This window comes from Orbicella franksi, unplaced genomic scaffold (genome assembly GCF_964199315.1).
Source record: "Orbicella franksi unplaced genomic scaffold, jaOrbFran1.1 SCAFFOLD_129, whole genome shotgun sequence".
In the NCBI taxonomy this organism is placed as follows: Eukaryota; Metazoa; Cnidaria; class Anthozoa; order Scleractinia; family Merulinidae; genus Orbicella; species Orbicella franksi.
Genome location: NW_027671128.1, coordinates 2437 through 20677, shown reverse-complemented (window position 1 = coordinate 20677; position 18241 = coordinate 2437). Strand labels below are relative to the sequence as shown.

The following is an 18241-nucleotide window of genomic DNA, read 5'->3' as shown; positions in this document are numbered from 1 at the left end:
GGTTTGATCCTGCACCCCGGGCCCTATTAAAAAAGAGGCATCCCAGATTCACTTCTCAACTTTCTATGAAGAGTTCAAATGAGAATAAATTCACTGAGAATAAACTAAGATCCTATTAAGAGGCATCCAAGAGTCACTTCTCAACTTTCTTAAGAGTTCAAATGAGAATAAATTCACTCCTTAATAAGCTGTCTGACTGCATTTGGCATGAAATAAGGTCTGATTAACTAAGAAATTCTCCAGACATCTATCACACGCGCTGACTTGAAAATTAAGGCTTCAAACCCGCATGGCATGTACAATAAAAGGCATGTCTGGAGGTTTGATCCTGCACCCCGGGCCCTATTAAAAAAGAGGCATCCCAGATTCACTTCTCAACTTTCTATGAAGAGTTCAAATGAGAATAAATTCACTGAGAATAAACTAAGATCCTATTAAGAGGCATCCAAGAGTCACTTCTCAACTTTCTTAAGAGTTCAAATGAGAATAAATTCACTCCTTAATAAGCTGTCTGACTGCATTTGGCATGAAATAAGGTCTGATTAACTAAGAAATTCTCCAGACATCTAGTGTGAATAATAATAATAATAATTAAAATAATAAAAAGGTTCTCATTGCACATTGAGAATGCTCAATGCTCTTACAATTGCATATGATTAAAAAGAATAAAAAAACCTAGTTAAAAGATGGAAATATGAAAATCTATGAGTAGGTTAAAAACTATTACTACTGCTATTGTTGATTAACTAAGAAATTCTCTGGACATACATTGCACGTGCCTTCTCATGGTTAGAATTGACAGACATGACTTTTTCAGTGACTTGGAAATTAATGGTTCAGTCTCTGAGCTGCTTGTTAGAGTGGAATTCGTTTTCCGAGATTAAGTTTTATTTTGGTCAATACTACAAGCTCATGTAGTTTAGTCAATCTGTGGAAGAGCCACGAGTGGAACCTAGAGTTGTGACTTGGAGTGTGTATAGTGTTGTAACTAAGTTAACAGCTGCAGATTTATAGACAATTAATCAGTCAATCAGCCTTTATTATAAAACAATAGTTTTTAAAGGTACAAAGCTAGTGGGTCATTTACGAAAGTAAGGAAGGAACTTTATTTTACCAGGGTAGCCCATTCAGCAATGAGGCTGGCATCCATAAGGACCCTGGGGAATAAAGATATGTACAGTGATCAGCTCTCATTATGGATGAAAGGATGAAAGGATCTGTTAGGATTTTGTTTGAAACCTAAAATATATACAATAAGTATATTAATTAACTGATAAGAATTACCAGCTTGAAAAGTTCATGCTTAGTATAATTTTTAACACCCACAAATCAGTATGAAAGTGACAAAGGTATGTGGGTATGAAAGACAAGTGACAAAGTTACCTTTCGGTCGGTAAGAATCTTTAGTTTGCTATGAAATAATACTGAATAAAAACTGGTATAAACTGCACATCAGAGTAATTTCGAAGATTTCAGTTGACCAAGTTGTTAGAATGTTTTGATGTGCTACACTACACCATCACTCAGTGTTCACAGAAAAAAAAGCAAGAGACCAAAATTATACTTAAAATTCGGGAAATAATAATATGGGGGCATAATGAATAATTCGAAACATCGCTATGCTAAAAGATATGTTTCTATACTTAATAAATGTTACGATCTCACCCGCAAATGTCAATATCGCTAAGATAAAAATTCGCTCTTTATATAAACGAAGATCTAGCTCGAATTTGACAATTGTATTAAAGCACAATGCCTAGAAATCGAGGTCCAGTACCACTCAACTTCCTTGGAGACGCCTGGACATGCCCTATGCATAACTAATGAGCAAATGAATCGCGTACGCGATTCATTTGGGATTAATGTTTCTCAATAATTTTCATTGAAGTGTTGTGGTGTAATCTATAAATCTGTCTTTGGTGAGAAACACCAAAATAAAGTCCATCCATTGACCTAACAGCTTTGTTTGTTTTACGGTCAATTCTTACTGATGTGACGATAGCATTACCAAGTAAAAAAGTCGGATGAAAATTAAAAAACGTAACTGAAATAGCAATTATTACAAGGCTATTAAGAATACCTTTCTCATTGCGTGATTCAACGTAGATCGACCGTCCACTTCTCTGCGACTCAAGTCATTTCTCTTTGATAGCAAAAAGGGAAACTTAGCGTACTTAGGACACTCAAATATACTAGCCAGCTTCCGTACCGCACTTCAAAGAGCGAAAAACTTTTCGCAAATCTTCGTTACGTTCCGCCATGTTGCACGACTGTTGACCCCATGTGGTTTGATCACGTGATATGAAAGGACCATACGAATACATGCGAGTAACATACGAGAACATACGAGAACATACGAGTACATACGAGTAACGTACGAATACATACGAGTAACATATAGGTACATACAAGTAACATTCAAGAAATAGAAAACATGTACCGTGTTTCTGTCGAGTTATAGAAACACCAGAGGAAGTTTGGGAGAACGAGAAATGCTGTGGGAAGGCGAGCCGCAAGCGAGTGTTTCCACAGCTTTTTTGTCCCCTGGGTGTTGTGCTAGAATCATGAGTGGACAACTTCCGGAACTGAAACGGGGGTACTGGAACAAAGGTGTTCAAGACCGCGTTACCCCATTTCACAGGTTAAATGTAATTACTGTCCTGAAAAGTTTACAAAAATTGCTAATACAAATTGTCCTTTCAACACAATTTAATTCCTTGAACTCAGTAACCTTTACATTGCAGACAACAAAGATAAGATAACAATGCTAAAGCTATCTAATACTACGTCTTCTCTAAGTAAAAAACGTAGTGACCCTATGATCAACAGATGAATTCTTGTCGCTATCTAAAACCCATTTGCTTTAATAACAACGATAACAGATTTCCTGTGGCGCGTAGTTCAGAACGCGACAATTGTTAACAAAAGATAAGCGTTAAAATGACAATAAAAACCGAAATGGACCGTCTTAAAAAGACAGTCTCAGCCGACTCAATAATGAAAACCTTTTTGATTAATCTCCAGGCCGTGTTGAAAAACAAAATGTTGATCATTGGGCACATTTCTATAATTATGATGAGAACAAGAAAAGTTTAAAGAGCGATTTCTGTATGGCCTGGAAAAACACTGGCGGTTTTCCCGAGTTTTCGCAATCTGTTTCATTATAGACGGAGAGAACTATATTTGATTAACCAATAAGAAAGACCTCGCGCCGTTAACTCCGTTCACGAAACAAATCAAATTGCTTCGTTTTAGTTTATCTAGATCATACAGAAATCGTTCGAGCATCTCCGTCATCAGACTATAAGCACATATCAAACTCAAACGCGCTTGATTATAATAGCTATATAATGGATATACATGCCAGAAAGTCTATTAATAACAAAACTACGAAACGTTTAAAAGGACTCAGTACTAAAGTATTTAAACTTATATAAAGAAGCTAAGTTGCTTGATAATATATTGGAAAATATTCTAAAAAGTGTAAAAAAGAGTTGACAATTTAAAGCTCTTCATAATGAGCTCCTTATCTTCTCCACATTCTTCGATAGTCTGACCAACCAGGTGGAGGTACTAGGTTAGGCAAGAAATCCCATAATTCATCTGCTATTTGAGCAGGAGACTTAGCAACGAACGTTTCAAATTCTAACCGAAATAAGAAAACTCCCTCCGGAATGCACGAAGGTTCGAGTTCGCCCTTATTAATGGGATAAATTTCCTGTCTACAATGGGGGCATTTTCTTTTACTGGTACTCGCATGCTGAAAACATTTTAGCAAACAGCTCTCGTGCATAAAAACCTTGCAACAAGGAAGTCTACGAGAAGCCAGTGGCCCCGGAGTGTAACAAATCAAACACTTTGTTTGCAGAAAAGTTTGCAAACGTTGTTGATCTCTTTGGACATTTTTGCGCTTTTTACCCATTGCGGGTCTGAATTTTGTAGATTCACCTAAAAAACTCTAACTCAATATTTCTCTGCTCAGTGGCAGTAATGGCTTCTCAAAGAAACCAAAAGGTATCAGAATTAATATTCCGACAGGGTACCCTCTATAAATTGCCTATTGCAATGTACGTCCTCGGGTCTCTATCAGAAATTACCAATTATTAATTGCCTCTGAATCACAAACAAAACAAAGAAAATTTTGGACAGCAGAACTGTTTTCTGTATACATTCAGACGAGAATCAACAGAGTTTTCTAATTAAACGCCAACTGAGTTTAATTCCCTATTTCCTTAATTAGGTGCCCTAATAACAACCGCCTCTAAAATGTTAGTCGACTTAACGTTCAATGCCTTGGGCGATGTCAAGATCCAGTCGAAAAGGCGAAATTTGAAATTAATGTTCAGGACGCTAGTTTAAGGAAACGCAGTATTATAACTTAGAAAATCTCTTGGTTTCTCCCGACGATCCCAGGCAACCCTCGATTTGACACGACATTTCGTGGGTAAATGGAACATGCATGTTTTGACTTGGATTTTCAGAACAGCGAGAAATCCGTACACGGCTTATTTGACGCGAATGGCGTTCAATTCAGCGCCATATGCCAGTTTTTGACTTAAGTTTTTAGTGCAGCGAGCAATCCGTAAAGCTCATTTGACACGAATGGAGTTCCATTCAGTGCAAATGCAAGTTATTTCTGTTTTCATTAACGAGGTTTGAAAAAAAATTTAGGCAGCTAAATTTGAAAAAAAAGCATCACACAGATATAGCTATTGCTCGTTTTTATAACTTCAGATGTAACGGATAGAGTCAACGGAATCATGCTGTTATGTGTCAACATTGCTATAACGACTCTAAAAATGATTTGAAAACGTTTTTTTTAAATCATTTTTCTCTGAAAATGACTAGAAAATGATTTTCGATGCGATGTTAGACAGAAACAGCTGACTTCAGTTGTTGATAAATCTCTTTATTGGCACTCCGAAGCTCATAACTGCCTTCGTCTCGCTTATAAGTGACATCCAGTGGGTAGATGAGACTCGAAACCTTCTCCTCCCAGACCGAATGGCCAACCTGAAACTTGTAGTGGTTTGGCTTGCCTTCTATTTGCTTTAGCCACGCCAAGCGCACGCTCTGACCATCTGCGCTGTACTTTAAAACCTTAGCCAAGAATATCTCGGGCGATTTAGCTCGTGCATCAGCCGGTATAAGAGCGCATATTTCTCCAGGAGCGGGTAGATCACGTTCTTCCCCTGATGAATCATCCTCGACTTCGTCGTCAACATTGCAAGATGTACCTGGAACGTCGTCCACTATGGCGTTAACTGCTGATTGATTAAGGTAGTGCAATGCGCGTTTCGTTCTTTCCTGTTGACTTCTTTTGTCGTAGACCTGCATTTGAGTGCGCAAACTGTGCTTACAGACACGAGCTAAGCTTTCTGCCAGCTGTACATCGGAACTTTCTTTGCTAGACCTAAAGTTTTCCACCAATGCGTGTCGCATTTCGTTCATTGTGCAGTGAAAGCCGAGATTCTCCCGAAAGATTTTCGCCAAGTAACTGGAGAAAGATCCCGGTGATTTAAAAAATGAGCCTCGGTTGTTGACAAAAAAAAAGTCATGACTACAGCCCCGGGGTATGAGCTTTAGTCGCGACCGTTCGACGTAACGCTTAACATGAAAATCCACGAAATGAAATTCGCTCATTTCTATGACATTCGGGCCGTATCTTTTCACCGTTTTGTAACCTTTCTCGACGAGACGGGTGACTCCGTTTTTCGCAAACACCATAAAGTTCTCTCCGTTCGGTAGCTTCCCGACGATTTCATCAACTTCGTTCTCTGGGATATCTGTAACGATGCGAAGGGTTCTGAACTCTTTAGCACGGCCTGGATTTATCGCAAAAAGTAGCAATAGTGTGAAATTCATGTGCAGACGTGCTTTCTGTCGCACATCGAGTTCGTCTTCGAATTGTTGATGAAGGGAACGGGTTAATTCTTGAAATTGCGGCCAAAACAGCCTTCTCTTCTCAGGTTCTTTGGTGGATTCCAAAACAGCATGCTCTCTGAGGAGTTGGTTCTGAAGGGCGCGAAGATCACTAATGCTATCCACTGCGTCATAATTTCCGCGACTCTCGTTTGCATGCAGGAATTTCGCAACCTTTATGAAGGACATTACATAAAGGGCAGCAGTGTTGTTCTTAACTCGCCGGCTATGCTTTATGTGCTTGATAAAGGATTCCACGATATTCATATTTTCCACCAATTCCAATCGAATGTCTAGCTTCAACGTGCGCGAACAATAAGCCAAAAAGATCACTAACCGTTCCAAAGTTTTCGCCCACGTGACATCCGACAGTTTGGACTGTCTGCGCTTAAAATTGAAGTCTGATTGAAAGAATTCCTTCATTTCACTCACACGTTTAACGACGTCGGGGAAGCAATCTATATCTATATCTTTTTTATGAAACAGCTCGACAATGCCATAATCTTGTTCGCCAGCGCTTTCTTCGTCCGGTGAGGACTCGAAATTGGTATCGCTGTCCGAGGAATAACTTGACTCGGGTTCCGAGTCTGTCGAAATGTGCTCATCGACTATTTGTTCCTGTGATTCTGAAAACCCAGTCATTGGCTTTTCTACGGCTAAACTTCCCGGAGAAGAATTCAAGAGATTTTCTACTAAGAAATTGGTACTTAACCCATGTTTTATGGGAGGCATAGTGGACTCTACATTATCCCTTAAAAAAATGTCCCCTACGTTCTGATTTTGTCCTCCCCCGTGTGTGTAGTTAGTATCGCTACTATCACTAAGATTACTTAAGAAAGGTCCATACAGTTTTTTAGAGTTTTCCTTTCTTTCTTCGCGTGAATCGTGATAAGCTTCAAGAATGACAACGTCTCGTTTGGAAATCAGCGAGAGGAATTTGTAACAGGCCAAGTAAGGTCTAGCAGTTCTCAACTTGTTCTGAATTTCTTGAGGCGCCTTCAACAGCTTAAGACCAAGATTTCTCATGCGACTTTTAATCGTACTTTTAGGAATGTTAGGAAATAGTTTATCGCAGACCTCAACGAAGACGAAGTGAAGACTTCCATAGCATGATACTGGTTCGATTTTCCGCTGTTGGATTGGGATTATTTCTTCGGAAACAGAGTACTGACTTTGGAAAGTTACCTGTGGGGGGAAAGAGAGGTCTGTTAGTTTTTGGAAACCAAAATCCTACTTCATTCATCTGTGCGCCACAGAGTTGTGTACGCTATGCTCCACTCGCGCAAATGTGATATATTTCGGAGTTTTCACTAGCCCACAAGAAGGAAACTCAATTTGCATATGCACTGTTGTTATTTGAAACGAACAGCACTGGATGTTTAGCAGCATTATCACCCCCTCACTCCATATACTCTATAAGCTTGGAGCCTCCTTTACTGACAAACTTTAAAAATGGGTTAGAATATTTTTTGGCAATGTGCTACTTTTAAGAAGTTACTCCGTTCGATAACTGACAGCCGTGAAGAAATGAATTCAAGTAGAGAGCTAGTTATTTACGCTTAACCCACGAAACAAAACATAATTACACACTGAGAATGGCTTGTAAACAATTTTAAAGAAAACAGAAAATTATTGTTAAACTTAATATTTGTCACCAGTCTGCCAAATCTTAAGGAATTTCACAGCAGGAAACGCAAAAAAATTCACTGTCAGTCTTTAATTCTGATGTAGTGCTCAAATTTCATCATACTTACCCCCGCAGGTTGGCGGCAGATGAAAATTTGACAATATCCTCAAGATCAAGCTACCGACCTTCATCAAAAATAAAAATATCTCTGGACATTAACTAGTATCTGGCACGAAATAAAATTTGAATAGAACTTCCATTTGGTAAATCTTTGAATCTTAACAACAGCGAGTCTATCAACTAAATACGGCTGACTTTAAATAATGTAAACAGAATTCGCATCTCGCCTATCTGTAGATGCATTGTCGTTATTCGACACGAGCAGCACTGGATGTTTATCAGCATTATACTCCCTCCTTTGCTCCATATACTATCTAAGCTAGGAGCATAGTTTATTAAAGAACTAAAAAATGGGTTAAAATATTTTCTGACAATGTGCTATTTTCATTAGCGACGTTGGCTAGTTCGATTTCTGACAGCCGCGAAAAAATTAATTCAAGTAACGAGCAAGTTATTTCCGCTTAACCCACGAAACAAACCATAATTATGCGTTGGGTAATGGCTTGTAAACAATTTTAACAAAAAATTTATATATAAGGATTTGTCTTCGTTTTCAACAAACAGATGGTCTGCAAACAAAAGCCAATAGATTTTGCTTTGTAAACATTAAAGTTTGGGTAGCAGTTGTTGGGTGTCAAATAACGTAAGCAGAAGGTTTTTGATGTTATCAACTCGTTACATTACATGAAAGGCAAATAACACAAGCAGAGTTCTCCATTCGAGAATCGCATGTCATAACATCGACTTAAAAATATTTCAGGACATTGCGTACCCCAATAGAAGTTTCTCGAAACGACCAATTCGAAACTTTCGTTCCATCGAGAATTTCATGCAAGATATGACAAGCGAAATTATCCATTCCACAATTGCATATAATTACTACGACTCACAGATATTTCACAACATCATGTTACCATTGTCTAAGTTTGTCGATACGACAGATTCCTTTCATTCGTGGAAAGGAAAATTTTCTGCACGAACCTACAAGCACACTCCTCCATTAGACAATTTGATGTAAATACAAGCCCTTGCAGGGCTTACTTTATTTCACACAACGATACAAAACGAAAGAAACAAATCTATACCGAAATAAACGTATCAAGTATCAAAACAGTAAAATTCCTCTGTACGAAAACCTAAAAAGGAATAAAACAGCGGAACTCCGAAATTTGTAAATTCGAAGATCTGTATTTCGAGAACCGAGTCCTTCCAAGACTGTACTATATAACACTTATTGCTTCAGATTATTTAACACTTCGTACATACAACTGGATGCAGTGATATTTTTTAACAGCGAGTTATAGCCGAAAGATCACAAGTGCTCCATTTCGCAAATTACAAATACGTATTTTAAGAAACGGGTGCTTCAGTACCTTACTTCCCTCGTTACCATAGTGATAAAGCGAACATTAACTCGTGAAAGGTGAGTCAAGTAGTAGGCACTCCTTTCACCGAGCACAAATCTGTAAACTCGAAACCGAGCGTGCAATAATTTTTCCCCTGACGATTTCCCCGCAAACCAAGGCCATCACGTGCCAGTTTAGAGTCCCGGGTACTGGGAAATATAATCCAAGTTCTGGATATCAACCCATAGTTGCTCAACCGAGCGTTCAATTGTTTTTCCTTGTCCATTTCACTGCAACCCAAGGCCATCAGAAGTTAGTATAGAGTCCCTGGGACTGGACAATATCCCCCAAGTTCCGGGAAATCGAGCCAAAGTTGGTCAAAATCACGATGCGTGTAAGTCGGTCTTCGCTACCTTTTTCACTCTTAAAATTAAGTGGGGCTATTTTGGCGCTAGAAATTAGCTCCAAAGCGAGCGTGCGATAGTTTTACCTCCATCCATGTCACTGAAAACCAAGGCTATCACGATGAAGTTTAGAGTCCCTGGGACTGGAAAATATCATCAAAGTTCCGGCACATCGAGCCAAAATTGGTCAAAATCACGATGCGCGTAAGGCGGTCTCGGCTATTCTTTCAGTCTTAAAATGAAGTGGGGCTATAATTCGGCCTAGAAGCTCAAAACCAAACGTTCAAATATTTTTCCTCTGTCCATTTCACTGAAAATCAAGGCCATCACAAGTTAGTTTGAAGTCCCTGGGACTGGAAAATAATCGAGCCAAAGGTGATCAAAATCACAATGCACGTAAGGCGGTCTCGGCTACTCTATCAGTCTTAAAATAAAGTGGGGCTATATTTTGGCCTAGAAGCTCGAAACCGAGCGTTCAAATATTTTTCTCTCTCCATTTCACTAAAAACCCAGGCCATCACGAATTAGTTTAGAGTCCCTGGGACTGGAAAATATCCGAAAAGCTCCAGGAAATCGAGCCAAAATTGGTCAAAATCACGATGCTCATAAGGCGGTCTCGGCTACTCAATCAGTCCTTAAATGAAGTGACGTGGAGCTATCTTTCGGCCTAGAACCTCGAAACCGAGCGTTCAAATATTTTTCCTCTGTCCATTTCACTAAAACCCAGGCCATCACAAGTTTAGTTTAGAGTCCATGTGACTAGAAAATATCCACCAAGTTCCGGCAAATCGAGTCAAAGTTGGTCAACATCCCTATGCCCGTAAGGCGGTCTCGGCTACTCAATCAGGATTAAAATAAAGTGACCTGGGGCTAAATTTCAACCTAGAAGCTCGAGATCGAGCGTTCAAATATTTTCCTCTGTCCATTCTACTAAAAACCAAGGCCATCACCAGCTACTTTAGAGTCCCTGGGACTGGAAAATATCCCCGAAGTTCCGCAAAATCGAGCCAAAGTTGGTCAAAATCAAGATGCGCGCAAGGCAGTGTCGGCTACTCTATCAGTCTTAAAATGAAGTGAGGCTATATCTCGCCCTAAAAGCTCGAAACCGAGCGTTCGAATATTTTTCCTCTGGCCATTTCACTGAAAACCAAGGCCATCACCAGCTCGTTTACAGTCCCTGGGACGGGAAAATATCCCTGACGTTCCGACAAATTTAGCCAAAGTTGGTCCAAATTACCGTCGATGCGCGTAAGGCGGTCTCGGCTACTTTTTTAGTCTTAAAATGAAGTGGGGCTATATTTCGGCGTAGAAGCTGGAAACCGAGCGTTCAAATATTTCTCCTGTGTCCATTTCACTTAAAACCAAGGCCATCACGAATTAGTTTAGAGTCCCTCCCACTGGAAAATATCCCCTAAGCTCTGGCAAATCGAGCCAAAGTTAGCCAAAATTACGATGCGCGTAAGGCGAGCTATATTTCGGCCTAGAAGCTAGAAACCGAGCATTCAAACTTTTTTCCTCTGCCAATTTAACCTAAAACCAAGGTTATCACGAGTTAGTTTAGAGTCCCCGAGACTGGAAAATATCCCCCAAGTTCCTGGAAATCTACACAAAGTTGTTCAAAATTACGCTGCGCGTAAGGCGGTTTCGGCTATATTTCGGGGCTATATTTCCGCCTAGAAGCTCGAAAAAGAGCGTTCAAATATTTTCCTCCGCTTATTTCACACAAAACCAAAGGCCATTATGAGTTAGTTTAGAGTCCCTGGGACTGGAAAATCTCCTCCAAGCTCCTGGAAATCGACCCGCAGTTGTTCAAAATTACGCTGCGCATAACGCGGTCTCGGCTACCCTTTTAGTCTTAAAATAAGTGAAGCTATATTTCGGCCTAAAAGCTCGAAATCGAGCGCTCAAATATTTTTCCTCTGCCCATTTCACTGAAAACCAAGGCCATCAGTATTTAGTTCAGAGTCCCCGAAACTGGAAAATATCCTCCAAATTCCTGGAAATCGGTCCAAAGTTGGTCAAAAGTACGCTGCGAGTAAGGCGGTCTCGGTTACCTTTTTGCTCATGGATGTTAGACATCCATGAGCTTATAAGGCAGTCGGATGGCGTTCACTCACTCACTCAGTCCATTGTGATTAATTTATTCCTTAAAACTGGATTAAATAGTTTTCACCTATCCCTCCCCTGCTAAGTATAATTTTTGTCCCAGACACTTCCTACTCTTTGTTTGGCTTGTTTTAGGGGGGACAAGAAAGGCGAAATTTTGTCCTATAACACGGAGTTTATACAGGGGAGTTTATACATGGCGGTTAAGACGGCACGAAGATAGGTTTTGGTTCAATCCGTGGAGTTTTAAAATGGAAAGTTGTTACGCTAATCAGCAGTAGCTGCGACAAATACACATGGAAAGACTAGAAGGACATACTATACCATTTTTGTGCGGCATTTTGAGGAGACCTTCGTGGAGTGGTAAAATGGAAAATTATCAAGCTAAGGAACACTAGCTTCGGCAACGGACATTGAAATCCTGAAAGCTACGATGCTCGTTTCGAAATTTTTAAAGCTACGATGTTAAAAAGCGACGATGTCATGTCACGACCGAGGACAAAAAGTCTTTTAAAATGTCACCCGGAGGAGGAAACAATCCAATGGGCCATGAATTCTGTATCATCTGGAACCTAAGGTGAGCCTCCTTGTTGTGTCGGAATTTTTTTACTACGTCTTTTATACGAGGGGGATTATTTCGTTCGGAAAGTAGCTCTGGTGCAGGGTCGACCGCTCTTTGAATGAAAAACAAAGACAGTTTTTTATCATGTCTTATCAGATTTCTAAATAGTATCACTGGAGAAAATCCAGATGATGTGAAAAATGTCAAGACTGCCCCAACTAGTAAAGCAGCATTCAGCATTAAAGGCAATACACTACATGCTGCTTTTAAGATACCTGCCAATAGAGGTTTTGAGCATTTTGCACTGGACAGTGATAGACTGAATACCATTAGAGCAAAACTAAACAAACAGGGTGATTTTCATTGATAAGATTTCTATGGTTGAAAGTGGCATGTTCAACTTTTTGACTTAAAGATTACAACAAATTATTGGAACTAATGAACCATTTGGTGGAATAAGCTTGGTAACTGCTGGAGATCTTTTCCAGCTTAAGCAAGTTTTTGATAAGTGGATCTTTGAAAATTCCCAATCTGGCTGTAATGAATTTGCAACAAAAATTTGGACAGAGTACTTCACCCTCGTTGAATTGACAGAGATAATGAGACAAAGAGATGACAAAGAATTTGCTCAGCTACTCGATCGTTTGAGAGAGTGAAAGCACTCTGAAGATGATATAACCATTTTGAAACAAAGACTTCTGAATGTAAGGCCTGGACAAGATAATTACAATATGAACATGGCACATTTATTTACTAAAAATGCATCCGTAGATGCTCACAACAATGCATTGTATGCCCTCTCTAAAGCTGATAAAGCTCAAACTAAGGCTTTGGACATTGTAATCGGGGACATCTCTGATGATCTCAAGAAACAAATGAAAAACAAAATCCCAGATGATCCAACAAAGACAATGGGTTTATATTTGCTCATGTCAGTAGTAACTGCAACAAAATATGACTGACAACTACATTGATGTGACTGACGGACTCACCAATGGTGCAGAGTGTGTCACAGAACACAGAGACTACAGAGTTGAAATTATACCAGACCAATTATTATTTGGGTGTCATTTCCACATCCTGACATAGGCAGAAACCAGCTTAGAGAAAATGCACATTTATACAAGGCAACTATAAATAGAAATTGGACACCAGTATTGGAAGTAACAAGACAATTTTGAGCCAACAAAAAAAGTGAGGTCCAAATTCTCCGGCGCCAATTTCCGCTTAGACCTGCTGCTTCCAACACTATTCACCGTTGTCAAGGCGATACATTAAATGAGGTAGTTGTTGATTTTCCAGTATCCAGAAGAGAGCACATACATTATGATGGCTTGAGCCATGTACGAAACAGCTCTGCAATGCATATTTTTAATTTGAATGAAAACAAACTAAAGGTTAGTGAGAAAGTTAAAAGTGAGATGAGCAGACTAAGAACACAAGTAAGCCTTGTGCCTTAAGCAGTGTTACGGACTGACGATTCACCCCAAACGAAAACAGTCTTGTTTCAGAATGTTAGATCTCTCCATCTCCACCTAGATGATGTACAAAGTGATTACAACATTCAAGAAGCTGATGACAACATTTTTGTTGGATCAAAACTTTGCTTGTTAGATAGAGATGATACATATCAGCTTAGTAAATTAACTCTTTACAGAAATGACTTTAATCAGTCTAACATAAGAACTTGCTATGGAACTGCTTTGTACATTAAGAATGATTTGAATTGTACTAAAATTCCATACAGATATAACTTTTAATTAATAATTTGGAAATCACTGTAATGGTGTTGAGCCAACCAATTCCAAATATTAATGTCATTGGTATCTATCGATCGAAAACTAGTTACAATTTCACAGTTGATTGATCCTCTTACTCATCTTCATGACTTAGTATTCACAGAATCTAACACTCCGAATGTACTGCTTGGGGATTTCAATACTGATCTAATGCAGGCAAATTCAGAACAAATGGCTCTGAAAAATATCTTATAACAGACAAAGGATACACTCAGCTGATTAACCAGTTTACTACTGACTACAGTACACAGATAGATCATGTATATACCAATGTATTACAATGTGTACAATTAGCAGGTACCCTGGAGTCTTACTACAGTGATCATAAACCTATTTACATTTTCATGAAAGCTGTTTGAATATTTCCCTGTATTTATCATATGAGATCATTATTAATATATAATTTAGCTGAATTTGGAAACTTTACATACCAAAGAAATACATGTGTCTAAATGTATCAAGCAACTATTTAAATCACACAGCAAAACAGTCAGAAAATTTATTTGCAGAAACAAAGAATGGTTTGAATTTACTGTGCTATTAATGTCCCTAAATTCCTAGTCTTCATAGAGATTCAAAATTACATGTAACTCTACCAAACTTTACAGATGCTGTACATGACAATACCTTTTTTCTAGGTTAAAAGAATTATTTTAACTCCAGTGTTTCTTTAGAGAGAGCACGGCATTATAGCTAGCATTTTCTTTCTTAACCCTTTCCAGAAAAGAAAGAAATATCACTTGGACACCTTAGTTAGGTAGGTAGCTTATTTTTATTGGGGCAGCAGGGGGGGAGAGAATAGAAAGGAAAGCAAATTAAAGAAATACAATATTTTTTCTGCATATAATCATTTATACACTTTTAAAATGTGTCACTATTACATTCATTGTGTATTGCAGGTTAGGCAAGTTGTACTATTGTACATGTGCATATAACCCAGATGAACACTGCAATAACAACTACAGTATGATATGCAAGTGACAGTAAGCAGATGTTACTATTAACACAACATTACTGATGCTATACAGGTTTATTAGCCGTCAAAAATAATATCAAAAGACTTAGTAGAAACTGGCTTTAACAACAAAAATCACCATTTAAACTTCATGGAATTAATCTGAGAATTACAGATGGATGTGGAATTCTCCTGCTTACAAAAAGAATAAGATGTTTTCAAGACTTAAGTCAGCTGACACTTGAACTTTTGAAACTCACTCTTTGCAAAATACATTGGGTGCAAGCATATAAAATGGCTCTCCAGGCTGCATGTATAATTACAGAGTTGGAAACACTTTAGAAATTTATCAATATATGTTTCTTAAAGTCAAGAATGTTGACAATTGAAATCCATCTGAACTTGCTATGCGTGTCAAAACTTAACTCGAGAAATGAACTTATAGCTTTACACTGAAATACAGAAATTATATAACAGAAGCTTAAAATTAGCAGTTCTATACCATGTTCATATACATGAACATATACGTGTAGAGTATCGCAATCAGTCTTAATATTAGGACTACAATTAAATGAAACTCCTAGAACCCATCATTAAGGAACACAAAAGTTGAATGTTTTAATCTGTCTCTATTCATAAAATACAAATCTTGCAATGTTTATTCGAAGTATAAGCTGTCCTAACTGTTCCAGCTTATACCTTTTGAATTTCCATTCAGTTCTTAAAATGGTGGTTATCATGCTGTACTTCTACTACGTGTATGTCCTGCTGCTTTAAAGATTGTTATTTATAACTCAGCAAAAATTGTAAAATCTGTATCAGTAGGAGACTGCTGGCTAGAATGTCTCCTCTTACCTTTTATGTGCTACATTATGGTAGTCAGTATTTCAGTGGACTTAATAACAAAGAAAATGCTCCTAATAAAAGCAGTGTTCCTCTTGATTTTTGTTGTTGCACTCTGTTGAAAACCATTTTCAATTATGTAATAAATAATTATTTATAATTTATAAAGTAATTTTAACGGAGAGCAAATTCAGCCACCTAAAGGGTGGGAGGCGTGGTAGCCTCATGGTTAGTGCACTCGTCTCTGGGTCAAGTGGTCCAGGTTCAGGTTCTGACCGTGGACATTGCGTTGTGTTCTTGGGCAAGACACTTTATTCTCACAGTGCCTCTCTCTACCCCGTGTATAAATGGGTACCGGCGAACCTAATGCTGGAGAAAACCCTGCAATGGACTGCATCCCATCCAGGGGGGAGTAGAGATACCCCTAGTTGCCTCACACTACAAAAACCGGGATAAGCTCCAGCCTGGTGGGCCACTTGGCCTGTATACAGACTTTATTTATTACAATTTAGTGGCAGATTTACATAACAATGAAAAAAATCTATCTAAAAAATCTATCCATTAAGTGGCTTGACCCTTACCTATCGATCGCCTTGGTTTGCATTGAAATGGACAGAGCAAAACATTTTAAACGCTCACCTTCAAGCTTCTGAGCCGAATATAGCCCCACTTCACTTTAAGACTGAAAGAGTAGCCGAGACCGTCTTACGCGCATCGTGATTTTCACCAACTTTGGCTTGATTTTCCGGAACTTGAGGGATATTTTCCAGTCCCGGGAACTCTAAACTAACTCCTGATGGCCTTGCTTTGCAGTGAAATGGACACAGCAAAACTTTTTGAACGCTCACTTTGGACCTTCTGGGCCCAAATATAACCCCACTTCACTTTAAGACTTAAAGAGTTGCCGAGACCGCTTTACGCGCATCGTGATTTTGACCATCTTCGGCTTGATTTCCCGGGACTTGGGGGATATTTTCTAGTCCCGGGGACTATAAACTAAGTCCTGATGACCTTGTTTTGCAGTGAAATTGAAACAGCAAAAGGTTTTGAAAGCAGAGTTTCGAGCTTCTGGGCCGAAATATAGCCCCACTTCACTTGAGGAGTGAAAGATGAGCCGAGTCCGCCTTACGCGCATCGTGATTTTGACCAACTTCGGCTCGATTGGCCGGAACTTACGGAATATTTTCCAGTTCTGTGGACTCTAAACTAATTCCTGATGGCCTTGGTTTGCAATGAAATGGACACAGCAAAACTTTTTGAACGCTCATCTTCGAGCTTCTGCGCCAAAATATAGCCCCACTTCACTTGAAGACTGAAAGAATAGCCGAGACCGCCTTACAGACATCGTGATTTTGACCAAGTTCAGCTCGATTTCCCGGAACTTGGGGGATATTTTCCAGTCCGCGCGACTTTAAAATAACTCCTGATGGCCTTTTTTTGCAGTTAAATGCACGAAGCGTAACTGTTTAAACGGTCACTTTCGAGCTTCTGGGCTGAAATATAGCCCCACTTCACTTTAAGACTGCAACAATACCCGACCGCGTTTCGCGAATCGTGATTTTGACCAACTTCGGATCGATATCCCGGAACTTGGGGGATATTTTCCAGTCCTGGGGACCCTAAACTAACTCCTGATCACCTTGGTTTGAAGTGAACTTGACAAAGGAAAACTTTTTGAACGCTCACTTTCGAGCTTCTGGGGCGAAATATAGCCCCACTTCACTTTAACACTGAAAGATTAGCCGAGAGCGTCTTACGCTCATGGTGATTTTGACAAACTTAGGCTAAATTTCCCGGAATTTGGGGGATATTTTTCACTCCGTGGATCTCTATACTAACTCCTGATGGCCTTGGTTTGCAGTGAAATTGACACAGCAAAACTTTTTAAACACTCAGTTTCGAGCTTCTGGGCCGAAATAGTGCCCCACTTCACTTTAAGACTGAAAGAGTAGCCGAGACCGCGTACGCGCGTCGTGATTTTGACCAACTTGGGCTAAATTTCCCGGAACTTGGGGGATATTTTCCATTCCCGGGGACTCTAAACTGACCCCCGACGTCCTTGGTCTGTAGTAAACCGGACACAGCAAGGCTTTTTGAACGCTCATTTTCGAGCTTCTGGGACGAGATATAGCCCCACTTTACTTTAAGACTAAAAGAGTAGCCGAGCCCGCCTTACGCGCATCGTTATTTTGACCAACTTCGGCTCGGTTTCCCGGAACTTGGGGAATATTTTTTAGTCCCGCGGACTCTAAAGTAACTCCTGATGGCCTTGGTTCGCATTGAAATGGACACAGCAAAACTTTTTGAAGGTTCACTTTCGAGCTTCTTGGCCCAAATGTAGCCCCACTTTACTTACAGACTGAAAGAGTAAGCGAGAGCGCCTTACGCGCATCGTGATTTTGACCAACTTCCGCTCGATTTCGCGCAACTTGGGGGATATTTTTTAGTCCCGGGGACTCTAAACTAACTCCTGATGCCCTTGGTTTGCATTGAAATGGACATAGGAAAACATTTTGAACGCACACCTTCGAGCTTCTGGGCCCAAATATAGCCCCAC

At 39.4% G+C, this 18241-nt stretch overlaps 1 protein-coding gene across 2 annotated transcripts; it reads right to left on the bottom strand.

Moving 5' to 3' along the window:
- Positions 1–511: 511 nt before the first annotated feature.
- LOC145477706 (uncharacterized) lies at positions 512–7251 on the bottom strand. 2 transcript variants are annotated; one of them, XM_081455565.1, is made up of 2 exons: positions 2081–7251; positions 512–1820 (listed from the first exon to the last, which is right to left on the bottom strand). In XM_081455565.1, exon 1 carries the CDS (start codon positions 6946–6948, stop codon positions 4870–4872), a length of 2079 nt encoding a protein of 692 aa, XP_081311691.1. In that variant the 5' UTR covers positions 6949–7251; the 3' UTR covers positions 512–1820; positions 2081–4869. The 2 variants fall into 2 exon arrangements, with proteins under 2 accessions (XP_081311691.1, XP_081311690.1); XM_081455564.1 differs by having other exon boundaries at positions 512–1157.
- Between the last annotated feature and the right edge of the window lie 10990 nt (positions 7252–18241).